General features: G+C 38.7%; 1 protein-coding gene across 3 annotated transcripts in view; it reads left to right on the top strand.

Annotated features, from left to right (window-relative positions):
- Positions 1-17,389, top strand: part of LPAR3 (lysophosphatidic acid receptor 3) — a 75,664-nt gene extending 58,275 nt beyond the window's left edge. For all 3 annotated transcript variants that reach the window (XM_011355570.2, XM_023528062.1, XM_023528061.1), the window contains exon 3: positions 15,596-17,389. In XM_011355570.2, the coding sequence (XP_011353872.1) occupies positions 15,596-15,924 (329 nt within the window). In that variant the 3' untranslated portion in view covers positions 15,925-17,389. The remainder of the gene's footprint in view (positions 1-15,595) is intronic.
- The last annotated feature ends 2,758 nt before the right edge of the window (positions 17,390-20,147 follow it).

Here is a 20,147-nt window from a genome sequence, read left to right as displayed (position 1 = left end):
TGTTCTTCATTTCAGACTGGTTCCCTTTTATAATTTTCATTTCCATTTTTATGTTTTTTATCTCTTTGTTGAAGTTCTCACTGAATTTATCTACATTTCCCAAAAGTTCATTGAGCATCTTTATAACCAGTGTTTTGAACTCTGCATCTGTTAGATTACTTGACTCCATTATATCTGGATCTCTGTTCTCTTCTCTCATATGGTTTCTGCTTCTTTGTCTTCCCATTTTGGCTGCCTTTTTGTGCCTATTTCTATGTACTTAGCAAAGCTCCTAAGTGTCCCAGTCTTATTAGTGTGGATTTGTGAAGTAGGTGTCCAGTGACATAATCCTGAGAGGAGTTCAGCTGCAGGACAAATTTAGCCCAAGCCTCTGCCCCTCCAGGGCCACCTGTTAAGATTCAATGAGCAATTCACAGATGCTGTGCTTATAGTTGCCTCAAAAGCCCACACCAGAAACCGAGGCCAGCTGCCTTCAGTGTGAGTCTAGGCGCTACTCAGCAAGGAGCACCTGACTCGCTGAGAATACACTTGGATGTGGCTTGAGTGGGGTCCAGTCTGGGGGAGGCGGGGTTTCAGGGAATCCTTTGGGAAGAGCGACCTCTGTTATCCAGTTTGATGATGTCACGGCTATGGAAGTCCTGTGTCCGGCTCACTGGAAGGCGGTAGGGCTTAACAGGGAAAATGGATACCTCCCGCACTTCTGTACAGAGCGAGTCTCGCCTCTGCCCTCACCCCGACAAAGTCTCCCTGTAAGTCCCTGGTGTGCCCTGCACCCAGCTTAATCGGCACTGGTGCTCAGAGGGAGCAGGTCTGTCACTGCAAAAATACGCTCACAGACATGGCCCCTTTAAGAGGCGTCTGCCGCTGCTGCTGCCGCTGCTGCCGCCTCTATCTCACTCAGCTGCTCGAGACTGGGCAACCCCTAATCCTTGCCCCGTCCTACCTTCTGCCGTTGCAGGGTGCTTTCTTGGATTTCTCCCTAGTTGTATGGGACTGTTTATCTAGATCTCAGGTGATTTTTCTTGCTGCGGCTCCTTGCTTCTGTCACAACTTTGATTTGGTTACTAGATGGATGAACAGTGCCTCTATCATCTATGCCATTGTTTTTTTCCTCTCTCATCATTATCTTTTACACATATTCTATTTACGTCCTACAACTTTACTTTGCCTTCTTCTGTTTTCATCCTAACTGTGTACTTAAGCCACCCATTCCTTCATATTCCATCCATCAAACTTTGAAAGTTTGCTTAGTGCAAACTAAGAATGTTTCCAAATAATGTGGATTTTTTTTCTTTTTCTGATTGCATAGATTGTTCATTATAGTAAATTTTTAAACAGGTTGTGTATTACCAACAATTTTCTTTTTTCTTTTTTCTTTTTTTTTTTTTTTTGAGTATGAGCCTGACTGATAACATTCACATTCTTGGGCCTCACTCCAGACTCCTGGGATCAGATCTCCCAGAAGGGGTCTAGAAAGCACTGTATACATGGAAGATGTCTATAGGTGAATTAAATGGGTAAAGTTCTCATTTTTATGTTTATTTTCCAATTAGGGTGATGTATAATTAGTAAATTGATCAGTCAACCAATCAACCAATACACAAGGTAAATGCAGACAGTGATACAAGGAAGTCAAGCAGAATGATGTTTTAGAGAATGGCTAGGCTGTTATATGGCACAAAGAAGACCTTTCCCAAGGATGCACTTGGGGCTGCAACTTAAACTATGAGCTGGCGAAGTCAGGAACTGAGAAAGAGCTTGTGTCTAAATCGTTTACCTCTGTTTCCTGAGTAATTAATAGTATCATTGCCTCCTCATATGGGCTCAATAAATATTTGTTGGATGATGCATGAAATCCTGGGACAGCAATGTTTAAACCCAGGATCCGAACAATGGAATCAAATGAATGCTGTTTAAGTTTGAAGGAGTCACTAAGTTAGGTGGGGTCATCTGCGCAAATAGGATACAAGCAGAATTCCTGAAGAAAATGAAAAAATTTGGATAAAGAAGAACATCTGAGAATAATAGGACATCGTCGGGAGGAGGGTGGCAGGAGGGCAGCTGAGGGATTGAGGAATAAAGAGAGTAAGAAAGTGCATGTTTGTACCTCTAGCATCACTGTACTGGTTAAAAGATGAACCAATAATTATTGCCCTATTCTTGGGATTTGAATAGTGTCCTCTTAATAGCATTGCTTTGTGTATTACAAAATAAACCAAAAAGTCTTTAGAAAACAAAGATGGTGTTACATTACATTTCTTTAAAGCAAATTATGGTAAATACCAATTCCAACTAGCTTAGGGAAAAGTTAGACATGATGAGAAGTAACAAGTGAAAGATATTTTGACAATTTGAATGGTGCTCTGATTCATACTCCTGGCAAGTTAAAACTATAGATGTTTGTCACTTGAATTTTTTTTCCCTCTTGGCAGCAGAAACCATAAAAAATGCAAAATGAGTTATTGGAGAAGTAAGCTATTTAAAAATCAAGAGGGTGTACTCTTAACAGAATATCAACACATCTGTATGTATGTGTCCAATGCTTGCTTAGCCTGCTTTCACTGTGAGAACTTGAAATGGAAAAAAAAAAAAAAGAAGTGAATTTGTGTTCCTGGGTCCTTGTATCAGTTTTGAGATTTGAGTTGAAACTTTGGAACTGAGATATGCACGACTGGCTTAATAACCATTTTGTTCGTTTGCTTGCTTTTTTGTTTTGTTTTGTTTTAATTAATATGGTGGTGAGCTAGGTTTCATGTATCACCGGACAGAGTGAATTCTTAAAATTAGCCCATATAGATATGAATTGTGTTTTCATGGTTTTCCCAAATTTATTTAATCTGTAAAACAAACTCTGGCACCTACCCCTCATAGCCATAAATATCTTCTGAGCACAAATAGTTATTGCAAAGCCTTTTAATGTGCTTTCCCTGCAACCCCAATGTCATTCTTCAAAGCTCTATAGACTTTATTCAACTCCCGTTCTTGCTGAACTTGCCAGAGGCACAGAGACTGACTGCTGGCTGTGCATAGCTGGTGGCCTCCATTGTGAGGGTCCAGGTGAAGGCAGCTCTCAGGTGATCATCAGCCACTCTGGGGGTAATGGATGTTCACCGTGACAGTTATCAAGAAATGGCAGAAGTGTGATCAGTAGGCTCCACTTTGTGAGAAAGGGAGGGAAGGCTGTGTTTAAAAGGCTTTTAAACTTCAGTTATCTGGAAAGTGAACTTATGAGGATCCTCATTCTATGATAATAGATAAATGAAGGAATCTAGCAAGCCTCATCCCCATATTATGTAGTCTGTGTGGTTTCCATCTCCCCTAGGCCCAGTTTTCAGATGGAGACCAGCCATAGTTATGCTTTGTGGGAAGCATTTGATCATTTGAGACCTTTTGGCTCAGTGTACAGCACAGTATATTTCCCTTTCTTTACCTGTATATTTTTTGTAATATACAACTAATGGGAAAATTTTTAAATTAATATTGCAATAACTAATCTCACATTTTACACAATTGATTTTTATTGATCCCACCTTAAGGGTATGGTGTGGTTTTACCATTTAATGACTTTCTTATACTTCCGCTGTGCATTTTTCCATTTAGTAAACTACCTGTAGGTAAAATGGAATGAAATTGCCATTAAGAGATTCATTGGGAAAGGAAGGCAGTCCTGATCTTCTCGTTTCTCAGCTATGTAGTATCAATCTTATGATGCTTCTTGCAGTAGAAATCTAGTGCATGCAAATATATTTGTTCCCCAAATGGAAACAGAAAGAACTTTAGTGAGAGCTTATTATTTTTTTTAAAAAAAAGATATGCTCAAGGCAAAAAATTAAGATAACAATAAAAGATGTAAGGAAGAAGGAAAAAATCAATTGGATCATGCTGCCTAGAAATTATATCTGCTAAGATATTTGGATATATATTTTGGGATCTTTTCTAGACATGCACATGTACACACACAAATGCATGCTTCATTTTTTTAAATTGGAATGGAATTATTTATAATATTTTGTAACCTTTTATTGTAAACTCAACAATATATTATGAACATCTTTTATACCAATATTATGGTTTTCAATAGCTGTTTTAATAATATGATTGTTTTCAATAATATTTTCAATCAATATTATTGACTTCAATGTTATTATTTTCAGTCATTTCAATATTGTTTCAAAAATATTGTTTATATTGAAAATAATGTAATAGTAACTGCTCTGCCATAGATATTCTTAACATTTCTATCCCCCTAAAAATTCAATCCATGGTGACCCCATAGAGGACAGTAATTCTACCTCTCATTGAGACTGTTAGTCAGTGTGCCCTTACAGTGTCTTGTGTGCGCCCTGCGTGGTAATCAGTGGCTCCTCTGTCTCCTTTCTCTTGTTATTCCCAGCAGTTAGCACAGCACTAGACACTTAGCAAGTGCTCACTGTGTGTTAGCTGAGTAAATATTGAATATCTGAGAGCATTTTAGAAGCCCCCATCTCCAGATACCAGTTTCCTCTGGAATCATGTGACATGCATCTTGAATTTACCACAAAATTTTCTCTCTTACTTGGCACCATACAGAACATCTCTTTTAGCCTTTCTCCCTAGTTACTTAGACTATACATCGGCCATGAGTAAAGAAAGTATGAGTGAAAGCCAAAATCATCAAATGCGAGAGCCAAAAGGAAACTTGCAGATCATTCAGTCCAACCTAATTAATATATGGCTGAAGAAACTGGGAGCAGAAACATAGAACGAACTTTTAAAAAGCATACTCTAGTTCAGCGGTCTGGATTTGAGTCCAGATCCCTTCTTCATTTAACAAGCTTTTATGAAGTACCTTCTTTGTGTATGGCCTTGGCTAATTATTAGGTATCACAAGCTGGATAAGATAAAAATGGGATCTCCCCTGAGGATGTGAGTCTAACAGAGCAGCCAAATGCATATAAAAATAAGATATAGTATAATAAATTGTGTGTGTGTGTGTGAGTGCATGCACATCTGGGCACACAACAGCAACTGAAGTAACCTACCACATGCATTTATAAATTGCCTAAGGAAGTACAGCAGGGGAAGTAAGCAACATTGTCTGGGCAGTCTGAACTAACATTTTCTGAGTGTTTTCTGTGTTGGGTACTCTTCACCTGTTATCTCATTAAATTCTCACTAAAATTCTGTTGGGTCAGTATCAACATGCTCATTCCATAGCTAAGAAAATGTTGAGAGGCCCAGGAAGATGAACTGGTGTGTCCCATGGTCACAAACCGGGATTTCAACTCGGGGTCTATTTGATCACAAGCCTCTGCTCTTTTTACTATACAATGATGGGAAGTGGGTTTCATTTCAAGGGCAAATTCCAGCTGAGAGGCCGCTTGAAACACTGTGCTGTGAAGGATTCTAGGTCATATCTGGGTTCAGAAGCAAGTAATGTGATGGATTAATGATGGTGGCCATGGGCGTAGGATGGAAAGTGGTAATGGTTATATCAGGACTGTATAGTTCCTGAGCCACACCGTGCTGTCACTCTTCCAGACCCAACTCTATCTAACTCAAGTTCCCCAGCTCTTACTACTTCCTGTTTCCTTATTCTGAGCTTGGAATGGTTTTGTGCCATCTGAGTGCCCAGATCTTGTCTCCTATTCAAGTCAGCATGCAGTGTCCCATGCTGTAACCCTTTTCAAAATTTTCAACCCCACCAAGTATATTCCTTTTACATTGCCCCGGACCCCTATTGTGTGCTAACAGCCCTTTATGTGATAAAATATTATAGACCTACAGCTTAATACGTTAATATTTTTAGGCAAGGGGTAACACAGTTCCTCCTAATTCAAAGGAGTGACTCCACCAGGAAGAATTTCAGATCCTTGGGCAGGCTGGTGGGATCTGTCAGTCATTATGATTATACTAGACAAGTAGCTGCTTCTCTGCCAATACGCAGCTGACCTCACACCTTTACTTAGATGCTAGAGAGCTCTTGATTTAGTAGTTAGTGAGGTACTGAAATATTGTCGGTCCATGCCTACGATGCTTAAAGAGGAATCTGAAGGTGGAGATGGTATTTTCTTACTTATGTACTTTTATGCTTTCCAGCTGTTGACCAGAGGTAAACACTAGAATTAGGTCTAGGCTGTGGTTCTAGCTGGTATGCCTCTGCTTTAAATTTTATCTCATAACCCCTTGGCACCAAGATTTTTAATTTTGCAAAGCTGGCCATAAACTTAAAACAAGTGTCTAAAACCAGAAGTCAGAGTAAAAAGATCCAGCAGTGGTAACAATAGTGTTAAATGAATCATTTGTGGAATGCTTAACTGCTCATTATATATGTGAAGTATCTTAGTGTTTTCTTGTTTTCTGCAGTAAAAATAAGTGGAGGTTACTAAAAGTATATATTTTCATTCCTTTCACATATGTGACAACCTGTTTTCTGAATTATTGGACTTCTAAAACACTGTGGGTAAATGAGTCTGAATTTAAATGCAAACCACATCTGGAAATGTTATTTTTAAATTATTTAGTGTGGTAAGAGCATTTTCATTTTAATGTGTAACTTAGATGTTATAAGACTTCTAACAAAAAAATAGTTATTTACTTCTAAATTTTAGTTTTAAAATTATTTTCAAATAGAAGAGAGCTTCCTGAGATAAGGTTCACAACCTGATTTTTATGTAGAGTTGTAATTTTCTATTTTAGTAAATCAGACAGCCCTGTGGCTTACTAGGTTAGCATTATTGCTTGTGCCCTGCCACTTTTTCCTGGACTAAAAACAAAGAATAACAGAGTGAACATACTTAAAATATACCCTCTTCTTTGATGAAATGACTAGTCCCTGTGCCAAAGTGAAACTATTCTGTGTGATTGCTTTTGTTATGGATGCCTCATTTATGTTCTACTCACAGGTCAAGATTTCGTTTTAATTGCATGTGTGAATTTTTAAACAGATGAAAATATGGCTAACCCATTGGAATATAAAAGTATGAGTCTTGAAGAACAGGCTTCATGCAACTTGAGGTCTTAATCTTCTACATATCCTGTCACTAAAATCTCAAGAATGCTGAACTATCTTAAATACATTCCAGTGAGGGGCCCTTCTCCTAGATGGACTGGTATTCTCCTTTCTTATTTCCTATAAGGTGGTGATGAGGTATTAACCAGAGTGTTGTTTGAGATATTTTGAAAACTTCCAAATAAAGGGAATGGTGGTTATAGATTATTTAAACATGATATTGCTTGGGGACTTTGAAGATCTTTTATTTCACTTGTCACCAACATTTTCATTTGTAATTGTATCTTCCAAAGTGTTAGACATTCCTTAATTTGATGTTTCTGACTAGCTTAAATTGCAGCCATTAAATATCATTTTAGTACTTAATTGAATATTCTAGTATATGATTCACTATACTTTAAAAATTAACATTGAACTCATGATATTGCTTTTTGAGTATAGCACTGAAGCCAGTTTATATAATTACTAGAGGAAAGCTCATTTATAGTCTATTTGGACTATTAGTGAGTCTCTTAAACAGGAACCAAAATCACATAGAACATCATGAAAATAAAAAATAATTGCTTTTTATTAATATAACTGACCCATCACTTGGCAATAGAAGGAAATTTGGAGAATTGTTATCCAAATGTAATCATCACGAAGACATTCACTCTTAGTAGCTGGCACGTGGTAGGTAGTTGCTTAGTAATATTTATTAATGGAAGGACATACAACTTCAGTACCCCTCGACTGCTGGTGACTCCCCAGTCAGCATTTCCATTTGGACCTCTCGGAGTTCTGACCCAGATGTCTGGTTGGCTTCTCCATATCTCCACCTGGAGGAGCGAGAGATCCTCTAAATGAACCATTGTCTCCTCCTTCTGAACCAACCCTTTTCTCTCTCTCCCACTTGGTTATCAGAACCACATGCTACCCAGTCACTCTGGATTCTTTTCTCTCCCTCACTCCCTAGATTCAGTTCTTCATTAAGTGTTACTGTTTTTCCTCCCTTCTGACTCTCCAACCCAAGGATCCCCAAACCCCAGTGCAGACCAGGTACTAGTCCATGGCCTGTTAGGAACCAGGCTACACAGCAGGAGGCGAGTGGCAGGCGAGTGAGTGAAGCTTCATCTGTTTTTGCACCTGCTCCCCAGTGCTAGCATCGCTGCCTCAGCTCCACCTCAGATCATCAAGCATTAGATTCTCATAGTAGCACCTGTCCCTGGTGCCAAAAAGGTTGGGGACCGCTGCTCTAACCCATCCATGTCTCTCCATCTCTACTACCACTACCTTTTCAAATCCTTATAATTTCACCTGAATTTTAGCCAGTCTTTAGATGAGATTCCCTGCTTATGCCAGTGTTTCTCCCCAGAAAGCTGGTTAAAACTGGAGATACCCAAGTTAGACCTTTATCAGTTTCTCATTGGTAGGTCTGGGTGGGGACCAGAACTCTAAGTTTTAAGCAGGCACCTAGGTGATTTTGATGCAGGTGGGAGCAGACTTAGAGCTTCACTTACCTCTAGTCCATCCTGAGCACTCAGACAAAGCTTTGCTCTGAAATGTAAGACATCTGTGTCCCCGATTAAAAAATCTTCAAAGAACTATCATTCTATAACAGTAGTTTTCAAGTTATGCTCAGTGGGGTTCTCAAAGGTTCTCCAGAGGTACTTCAGTGTATGAGTATGAGGGATGGTGGTTATAATGTGACAATGAGAGTGAATTCTGCTACAAAAGGCTTTCGTCAACCCCCCGCTTCCCCTTACGTACACCCATTTCTTTCTTTAGTCAGAGCAGCTCTGATTTTGAATTTTAAAAAGAGATTTCCTTTGGGAAGTGTTCTTCTACTTTTTTTAAAGAATTATTTGAAAAACCACTGATCCATAGAAGCGGATTTCAAACCCTTAAAAAAAAGAACATGGGACCCACAATAAGAAATAGTGTATGTTCTATATCATGTCCCGCTATACACACATATTTTTGTGTGTAACCAAAACAACTTGCATGAAACATACCCTTACAATACTTTGTGCACTCTGATGTTTTCTGTCCTATTCTATTTTTTAGAAAATTGCTAGTTGTAATTTTGCAAAATTGATTTCACAACCTGCCGAGTTACAACCGAGTCTGAAAAACCTCTGATTTAGCCTTTCTCAGTGGAATTCTTTTATGAACCTGGAACATAGAAATATTTTCTTAATCCTCTCAAGGGTGGTACATGACTCATACCATCTTAGATGCTTGGGAGAGAGGTTAATTCATTATATACAAAGGATACCTGAGGGCATTCAGGCTTAATTCTCTTGATAAACTGCTGGTTGAAAGAGGCTTATGGGGGTCTAACCTATACAACAAATCCAAACTCCTTAGTACTGCCCACAGGGTCTTCCTAGATCTGACCCAGGTTCATCTCTCAGACTTCATCTTACTTCCTCAGTCACCTAAATGTGTTAAACCCATCCTGAACTATCTGGAATTTCCCAAATGCAACATGCTGTTTCTCACCTTTGCACAGTCATTATCTTCAACACTTAGCTTATCTGAGTGTCATTTCACCTGAGATCTTCCCTGACAGTAGTCAGAATCATCACATCCAGGTTCTGTGCCTGTCAATGCCTGAAAGGCAGGACTGTACACTGTTCATATTTGCAGGTGCTACAGTTAGTACAGTACCTGGTTCTGTGTGGGTGCTTAATAAACTTCAGTTACCTTCAATGACTCATCTTGTCTACTACAAGTGTGGGGCTCCATACTTAGTTCTAAGGATACAGACAGGTATGAAGCATAGCCTCCATGCTTAGGGAGCTTAGCATATGATAGACAGGACATCTATATTTAAAACTACCTCCAGTATAGCACCATGCTCAAAAAGGTTGCATGGGGGAATCAGGCCTTGGTTCAAATTATGACTGTTCTATTTATTGCTTCTTGACCTAGGACAAACTCTTGAGTCACACTAAACTCCAAATCCAAGATATGTAAGCCTGGAATAATAACAAATAGCAGCCTCATAGGACTGTGAGTTTTAAATGATGGGTGCATGTAAAGTCTTGAGCATACTACCTAGCCCAGAGCTCTTGGGAAATGTTAGAGTGGAATCAAGCAGGTAATGTGCCCACTGCCACGTGGATGTTGTAGGTGGAAAGTGCCACAGGAGTTGAGAGGAGAGACTGGTCACTTTGGGTTGGGCCGATAGAAGAGGTTTGGTGGAGGCGGAAAGTTAGCTAAGCTTAGAAAGAAAAGTAGATCTTAGATTAAGAGGCAGAAGGGCATTCGTGGCAGCACGACCCAGAGAACCAGCAAAGGCCAGAGGAGGCCTGCATATGCCTTGTCGGTAGGTTAGTTTCGCTACTGTTTGTACATTTATTTATGAGTAGGATGTACTCAAACATTTGTCCAAATGGAAGCTGATGGTATTGATCTCTAGAGATACTCGTTTTCTTATTTTAAAGGATTCTGCCTCCTCTCTGTTTTCCATGACTTTTCACTAAGTCTGTACAATCTATAATTTTGCTTTTAGGGTTAGCATTTTGGGTCAGCATAGAGAAATGGTTTACAAAACTGGCTCTGCATCGTAATCACCCAGGGAACTTTTTAGTCCTACAAATTTCCATGTCTCACCCCGGAGATTCTGACTTTTGGTCTGATGTGGGACCAGGGAATCTGAATTATTAAAAAGCTCCCCTGGTCCTTCTAATGGCCAGCCAGGTTTGGGAACTGCTAGCTCAGAGAATTGATCTTAATCAGTTTTTAGCCATACTGTATTACAGTTGTGTCTGAAAAACAATCAAGTCCAATTGGTTTGAATTTTATGGAGAGTTGAAGCTTATAGTTTTGTAGAATTTAGCAATTTTCTACTTGGAGAAGAGTTCAGAAGACACTTAACCCTACATTTTTAAAGAAAATCTCTTCCCTTTGAACATTCTCGGGAAGATTCAGGGAGAGGAAATACTCTGCTTGTGAGGCTCTCTGCCCGCTGAACAACCAATTTCTCTCCTAAATAACTCCATTTACTTAAAAGACTCTTATATCCAAATTCTTCCTCCTCGTACTTTTCCATTTGTTTCAGGTGACCTTCTGGAATGGCTCAGGATAAGTCTGTGCCTCCTCTTTCTATATGGCCCTTCAGGTTTTGGAGACAGTTAACGATACATCATGTCTTTCCTTAGGCTTTTCTTCTTAAAGAGAAACATACCTGATTTCTTCCACTGGTGCCCAGATAGACACCTTGGATCCACTCCTATTTGTTAATGCCCAATTTAAAAAACAATGTGATTTGGGCTTGGCATGAGCTCTCTTTGAAAGCTCTACTTTTCCCAGCTGTCATGGTCTGAGCATTGACTCTAAATACTCAAAATATTCATATTAGTTTTTCTTCCAAAATTTATTGGAAATTAATGGGGGACCGACTTTTATGTATTTCTCAAGATCCGATCCATCATCTACTACTCTTTTAAAGAAATAGTCCAGTTGCCCACTTGTTTGTTTCTGACATTTCACACATTCTCCAGGAATTCTCCAAGATTATAGTTTCTCAAGGCCAAACCATTCCTGACATATTCTTCTTTTAAAAAAAAAATTTGGAGGCCTCATATCTAGCTGCTGACATACAGTAAAAACCCCAAAAGAATGAACTGTTAGATAAACTGGGCAGCTACTCAGAGATGTGCCTGGAGGGGAGCTTTGCTGCCAGGTGGACGAGTCATGGGATGCATGGTGTTTCCTGGGGTTACTGCCTGGAGTGTAATCATCACCTCAGACAGCACCACTGAAGACCCTTTCTCTACTGTAGCAGTTATTGTATTTGGGCAGTTCTGATAAAGAAGACTTGCCTTTCGTTGTTCTTGGAAACAGAATAAAGAAAAGGTGGGCAAATGTGTGTTTCTCTCCTTACTCCCATGGCCAGCATATATTTTTGTTGGAATTTTTTCTCCTTCCCTTTCTCCCTCTTTTCCTTCCTTCCTTCCTTCCTTCCTTCCTTCCTTCCTTCCTTCCTTCCTTCCTTCCTTCCTTCCTCCCTCCCTCCCTGCCTTCCTTCCTCCCTTTCTGCCTTCTTTTCTCCCTCCCTCCCTTCCTTCCAGCCTTTCTTCCTTCTTTCACCAGAAAAAATCTTTCTGTTGGCAAACCGAAGAATGACTTAATTGTGATATATGCAGCTTCACGGTCAGATATTACATACTATGAATGAGATTTTAAAAGCTGTGCCTCTTCACGTCACTCACTTTAGTAATAAGATTCTTTATATCCCACTGCTGAGCAGCCTAGCGTGTGGACAGGAGCACAGACTCTAGTGCCAGGTTTACTGGGTTCAAATCCCGGTGCTTACACTTACCTGTTATATGGTTTTGAGCATTTTATCTAACTTCTCTGTGCTTCAGTTTCTTCAAATTTAAAATGAGAGTAGTATTAGTACCTATTTCCAAGTGTTGCTGTGAAGATTAAATGGTTAATTTGTATAAAATGCTTAGAACAGTGCCTGGCATATAATCATTACTCAATGAAAAAAGTTTGTCAGATGTTGATTGAATGAATTATTAACTCATTACAAAGGAAAAACATATATAGGAATTACCACATATGACGAATAGAACATCAATTCGAAGATTTATTTAGAGTGTTTCAGTCCCCTGACTAATCCAAACCAGAGTTTTATGCTGGAGTAAAAGCTTTCACGATTAAAAAAAATCCATTTTAAAAAAACATTTTTTTAGGAAAACATATTGGCAACTTACTTTTATCCTTTTTTTTTTTTGATGTGTATCTGTATATGTGTGAAATATATATCAAATGAAATTATATAAGATATGTGTACAGATTAAAGAATTAACATTTAAAGAATAATTTTTTAAAAATAGTTGTGTACTTGTCACCCAATTTAATAGAACATCACCAGTGTTTTTACAACCTCCTACGTGGCCCATCCTAGTGGCCCCCTCTCTCCTAAAGAAATAACCGTATCATAAGTTTTGTGTGATCTTGTTTTCCTCATGGTTTTACCACATATGGATGCAATGTTAAGTATCAAACTGTTTGGATTCACCAGCTTTTTAAAAACTATACCACAGTTACCACTGAGTTTGGTTATTGGTATATTTGGGCTCATTTCCAGCATTTATTTTGTTATTTGTTCCACTTTTCTATGTTTCATTCCCCCCTCCTTTCTTTTGATTTGAGAACCTTTTTTTCCCCCTTTCCTTTAGTTCCATTCCTCCCCTCCCATTGGTTTGAAAGTTACATACTGTATTAAATGTTGACATGTGTATTTAACAAAGTATAAAGTTAATCAATATTTTTCCCACCTTATTAACACAATGACCTTGATCAGAATTTCTTTGGAATTATGTAACTTCACACAGAAAGGACTCTTTACATCAAAGTTGCTAGCTACAGCTTTGATGTCTGGTTCATTTACTTCTTCCCTCTTGACAACATAGCAGTCTTCTCTTGGCAATAACAAACAGAACAAAAATGTGACTTATGGGAAATACAAACCACTGGAGTTGGATGGGGTCTTAAAGATGATCTAAACTAGTATTTTTCAAACTTTTTGACTTAACCCAACAGTAAGAAATAATGTTTTACTTTATAATCAATACATACATTAATACAGTTTGTAAAACTGAAACAAAAGTTTTATGAAATAAAACTTCCCTTAGTCGATGTAGTACGATCTAAGCCTTTCCATTCCACCCCTTCATTAAAGGAAAAAAAAAAAAACTTGTCTAAATCCGTTAGATTGATTTTACACCCACTAAGGAGTCCAGGCCCACAATTTCAAAACCTTAGAATTAGCCTACAGTCCCCAGTTTATAGCTTAAGAAGCCAAAGCCCAGACCAATGACACAGGTCTCCCAGACTTGTACAGTAAGTGAAGAATTAGGACCCAAATCTCTGAACTCTTATCTCCAAGTCCACTTCTTTATTCATATATGTCAGCCCGATAAAAAATAATACAGGATGAAGAAGAAAAGGAGCCGTTAGTAAGCTGTAATTATGAAACGGGAAATTAAACTATCCTAATACCTCCTAGATATCTACTTTTGACAGATGTCTTTGACAAAGCATTTCAACATAATGAATCCAACTTAGTGTTGGGTACCACTATCCATTACTTCTGACCCTCACAACCACCCCACACCTGGATTATTATCCTTATTTTATAAATGAGGGAATGAAGGCTCAGAGAGGTGATTTTCCTCCTTGAATTGCTGGGAATACATGTCTGACCCCAAAGCTTAAGTATGGCGTTTCATGGCCTCACACTGCCTCTTTATAATTCTTGATTTGACTTGCTTATTATTATACCTCTCAGAAAGAAGATAAAACAACAAGAGAAATACTAATTCTAACCAGTAAGAATAACTGGTTGGTGATGTAGTTTGCAGAGTAGCTTGTTTATTTTGTCTCCTTCATTAGCACTTTAGCTTCTGGAGTGTGCAGTCTTCACTCATTCACTGTCTGGTACAGCTCCTGGCACACCGTAAGCTCACAATGAATATTTATTGGATGGATAAACAAGGACGTTTAGAAATGATAAGGACTTTGGGAGAAAGCAACCATATCACAGTATGGAGGCAGATCATATTGTAATTAAGAGTACAGCCTATGGTGAAAGACTGCCTAGGTTCAAAATTAGATGTCCCTTACAAGCTATTTGATTATGAGCAAGTTGCTTAACTTCTCTTGTGCCTCAGTTTCCTGGGGATGCTAATGAGGCCTACCTAATGGTTCTATGAGTTAGTAAAGGGAAGCATTTACACTGGTGCCTAGCTCATAGTAAGTACTGTATAGTCACTGTTATCTGAGGTTATGATGACTAAGTAGGGAGATATTTTAAGAAAAACATGTCAGAAAGTTTAGAGATAAGCTAAATATGATCAGATGGCTAGGGACTCAGAGACACTACCTTCCATGTGCAATTGGTGCTAAAATTGTGCTAAATAAATGAATGTGCTAAAAAGCACATCTTTATCTCATCATGAAAGAGATTTATTTATGACAAATCTCAGTCCACAGCAGATTATTAAGCAGATGGCTGGCCTGTGAATATGTCAAAAAGAGCTTAGAGCTTACCAAACACCAATATGGATTTATAAAGAAGAAAATCTTTAAGCAGTTGACTTAGTTAAAAGACAAGGAGAATGCCATAGACAATATTCATCTTATTTTCAGGAAAGCATTTAGAAAATCTGACTTAGAGAACAGCAGAGTTGATGGTTAAGTGTGTGAGGCCTGCCCACATATGCCCCTGGATTTGGGCCTCAGTTTTCTCATCCGCAAAATGTGGATGATGACTGCAGCAGCCTCCTAGTGTGGTTCTGAGAACCAACAGAGATGAGGTGTTTAGTGCTTATTAAGCAGGAGGTAGATGCAGGACCCTAATACAAGACCTAAGTAAGCAAATAAAGTGAAATAGAATGTGGCTAATAGTCAAAAGGTTTTCAGTTGTTTGCCTGTAACAAGCCCAGATCTTAAAACACTCAAATGAAAGATAGAAGTTTGCTTTGCAGTTGTCAAAACAAATTCTTAAGGTCTTTATGCCACTGACAGAAGGCTGGGCCAGAAGAAACCTAAACAGGGAACCTGAGGTCTGAGTACGTGTCGCTTGCTTTTCTCTTTCTCCAGGGGCCTTCGTCGTGTGCTGGACCCCAGGCCTGGTAGTTCTGCTGCTCGATGGCCTGAATTGCACGCAGTGTGGCCTGCAGCATGTGAAAAGGTGGTTCCTGCTGCTGGCACTGCTCAACTCTCTCATGAACCCCGTCATCTACTCCTACAAGGATGAGGACATGTACAGCACCATGAAGAAGATGATCTGCTGCTTCTCTCAGGAGAAGAACCTGGAGAGGCGCCCCTCCCGCATCCTATCCACCATCCTCAGTAGGAGTGAGACTGGCAGTCAGTACACGGAGGATAGTATCAGCCAAAACACAGTCTGCAATAAGAGCAGTTCCTAAGCCGTAGATGCCCTCCGCCCACCCCAGCCTCCACTGGGAAAAGCTGTTGAGAATGATTACCTGTCTCTAACAAAGCCCATGCACAGTGTTATTTGAGGTCTGAATTAATCATTGCTAGATTTAAAAAACAAAAGAATTGTTCTACATAGTTTAAAAGCATGGGCAATAAAGAGAGGACACAGTGCATTTAGAGATAATGCACAGAAAGAGGGAAGACAGCACAGTGGATTCCTGCTTGCTGTCCTGAGAACTGCTTGGAGCACCGCCGGCCTGGCCATACATTCTGGGCTCTGCTGCCATCTTATAGCCATTCTCTTTGCGTTTTAAAAGATGTTGATAAAAGGCTTAGGCCAAAATAAATAATAATGTTACTTGAGCCACTTTATGTAGCTGCTTGGAAAGCATATGTAGTTCTTTCTGCATGCATTTAAATTTTTAAAAATGCTTCAGCAAAGATATTTTTTTTCCTCAAAGAAACCATGGCCAGTAGCTAGGTGTTCAATAGGAATCGCAGAATAACAGATCAGAAGGGCTTCAGATAAAACTTGATTTTTAACTGAAGGAACATCCTGAGGAAAAAGATTTACTTTACAGGTATATGTTAAAAAACGTCTCTTGAAGCAAATAAATAAATAAATAAATAAAGGCCTTGATGTGATCCTCTAGGCATGCTTATGTGTGTAAATGCACGTGTATATTTGAAATGCACATGCATTTCAAATTTGTATTTAAAGATGTCAAGGATAGTGATGGTGAAATAAGTTCACTGGCTTTCTAGTCTACGATTACAGCTGTAGAGATGACCTGTTGTGCTCTAAAGAAGAGAAAAAGATGATTCATTTGAAAAGAGATGTACAGCAGAGTAAAAGCTATATTGATAAGCAGGCTAAATTCCTTCCGTACAGGATCAAATATGCGCTCGACTTGGGTCCTCATTTTCGGTTACTTCCGTACCACTGGTGGCTTGTCAGAATTAGTATGTGAAATAATTTTCTCATATTTGCCCACGGTGATCAGCATGCTTCCAGTACTTGTCTTACTTGTGGACTGAATTTTGATGTGAGTCCTTTTTAAAAGTATTCTCCTTCAAAGACCTAAGTAGGCAACAGGAAAGGCAAATCAGTAAGAAAAACATGTTCCAAACACATAGGCTACTGACCAAAGTTTTCTGTGTAAAGCGTTTAGAGTATATTCTGATTTTAAAAGTAAGAATAACTTCAAGGCAGATATAGTATTTATGTAGTTTGCAAAAGAAGTTTACATGTTTTTGTTTTGCTATTGTGATGTTACATTTATGTGCAAGAACTACTTGTAATAAAAGGATTTGTAAAGTCATGCTTTTAGATAGAATGGCCTAAAATAAAGAGTATTATGATTTGAAGGTTTAGATTTCACAAGCTCTGTAGTAAGTGGGTCTATCTAAAGCTATATCAAAGCTACCTATAAAATAAATTTTAAAAACGAATCTTTTCTCTCGTTGAGGTGCATTATTGCTTTGTGTATTTTCTAAGTAAAAAAATGTAGTTTGTGGTTACTATAGCACACATTTTTATTGTAAAAGAAAAATCACATTTGCCATGAAGTACATACTCTCTCTGTTTTATATAAGCATTTTGAATCTACAGCTGGCCAAAGGGTGGAGAATTGAAATTGAATTCCAGTCCCCGAATAGCTACTAAGGGATCTTTAAAGGTTTTATTTTGAGGAAAGCACCATTTTTAGTACCCTGCAGCAGAGTGTCATATTCAGAATGGTGTCTGGAGGGGATCCAAATGTGAAAACCCATGATGGAAATATATAGCTTTTGTTTTTATGCACACACATATCTCAGTGATGGTGCAAGAGGAGTAGAGAAGTCATGTATATTTGGAAATGACAAGTGGCAGTGGGTCACAGGGTTCACCAAGAACATGCCAAACCTCTCTCTCAGTTGGAAAAAAATGAAGAATGTTTGTCATCAAATTCTAAGACCCTAAACTTATCTGCAAGTCGCTGAGATGATAGTTCTAAAATTTCAGTCTAGACCTTTTAGACCAGTCCTTGACTCAAAGCATGGGCCAAATCTCCCTAGCTAAAGGAGATTTAATTTTCTTAGATTTGTGGCACCATCCAAGGTGTTCCGATAAGTGTATTGGTAGGAGAATTTAGTTCTTCGTGAAGACTGCCTGCTTGAGAAGAAAGACTTTTTTGGAAATAAATTGTTAATATTTCTTGGTGAAGTTCAGTTAAAAGTAGGTAGTAGACTTGGGCTCATAATATGACCTTTAGAAGCCCCAAGCACTGAAATAATTATGGCACCCTGCCTATATTTGTGTAATAAGAACAATACAGCATAGAATAAATGTAAACCTCCATCAGAACTCTAAATTACCCCTCAGTCAGCTCTTGGATACTTTCTATGAATACTAAAAATCAAAATTTAGAAATTTCAGTTCCCCTGCTTCGCCAGCACCCTGGGCATGTGCATATACTGTATTTGATGGCCCAAGGCCAAGGACTCGGTGAAGTCAGCTGTCAGCCTCAGGGGTGGGGGCAGTGGAGGTTCAATGGGTGGGAGTGGGGGCAGAGGTTGCAGTTCTGTTTATCAGCTGGTACCCGCCACCACATGGACTACAGGGCATGACCTGCCCCGTGTTTGTAGGCTTATTTTCTCATGATGTTAAAAGTATTTTGTATTTATTAGCTCATTAATCCTTTTATCTTTCAGGGAAGGGGCAATAAGAATGCGTGCCCCTCTTTTTTAATTGATTGAGTAAGCATAATGAAAGTAAGCCCCGTGAAGACACCCATGAAGGTGACTTAGCAACAAAACTAAGCCCTGTTAGCTCCTGATGTAAAAATAACCAAAGCATTATTCTACACAATGATGCCTCTCACTTAAAACACACAAAAACAATTCTAACTTCTGGGATGTTTTCCAGAGAATTATATCCCCTTGGTGGACCACTAAATGTAATACTAAATGGCAAATCCTCAGGGCTCCTTCCAATTTTACACATTGTCTTTCAGGTGTAGGAGTTGGGGTTAGAATCACTTAAAGGCCTGAAAATTTTTTAAATGGAAGCTGCATTTTGTGTGAGGGTTGCTCTCCTGAACACAGCATATAATTTAAAATACTTGCAATTTAAGACTAGTTTTCACAAAGAAATAATGTTAGAATGGGCAATGCTGTTGCTGTGGAGATTTTTGGGGGGGAAGGTAGGGTAGGGGCTATATTTTATTTTTACAGCATCATCTCCAGTTCTTTTTAGAGTGTGCTGTCTCCTAAATTAGCAGATGGTGAACTGTTAATGGAAGTGGTTGCAGTTCAGAGTGCTTTATCACATATAACTTCTGAACTAAAGGCTTATAGTGCAGACAATTACACAACGGTCACCGCAGTCACACACGGAGGTTCCAATGCACATCAATAAGCCTGTGGGTCATGTCACACCATATATTTCAGCACCTCTGTATGGCAATCTGTGAATGTGGTTTGCAATTCAGTGGGTCAGTCGGTTTTGGAATTTGCAGTTCTTTTAGAGAGTTGCAATTTTATGCAGCAAAACTTCATAAATTTGTTCTATATCAGCAACTTCAAGTTTGCATAAGTTAAATTTTCATAAACAGCATCTGTATTGCATTTGTTATTGAGATTAGCACCTGCACATTCTTTATTAATCATAAGATTATATTGAAGAAAAAGGTGGGGGGACTGCCTGTCACAGATCCACATTACATCTTTGTGCATAGAAAATGGTATCCCTTCCTCAAGACACTTTACTTGCATCTATTGGAAAATCATGTATTATACTGATTTTGTTAGAACTTTACTGCTGCCTTTTAGAAAACTACTAATACATATGCAAGTCCTCTCAGTATGACTGGCATACGTAGTTACTCAGTTCACCACACACACACAGTAGTACATGACAATCATCTTAAAGAAAGCACTAGATTGAAATTCAGAATACCTACGTTTTGACTTTTGTTCTGCCCTAAACTGCCTGTGTAACTCTAGATATGATTGCTGACTTTATTAATGACGGTCTCATCATCAAATGATCTATAAGGACCTTTCTGGCTCCCCAATTCTGTGATGGTATAAGTCACCTCCCAGGTGTGAATACTAGAAAGAATTCTTAAGTCTTTAAATTCTTTGAATTTCACTCCTTGCGTAGGTATTTCAAAGAAAAAGAGCTCTGTTTTCATTGATTGCAATGGTTCTCAAGCTTAAGTGCATA

Source organism: Pteropus vampyrus, unplaced genomic scaffold (assembly GCF_000151845.1).
Source record: "Pteropus vampyrus isolate Shadow unplaced genomic scaffold, Pvam_2.0 Scaffold22, whole genome shotgun sequence".
In the NCBI taxonomy this organism is placed as follows: Eukaryota; Metazoa; Chordata; class Mammalia; order Chiroptera; family Pteropodidae; genus Pteropus; species Pteropus vampyrus.
Note: the sequence above shows the minus strand (reverse complement) of the source record. Positions and strands in the feature narration are given on the sequence as shown.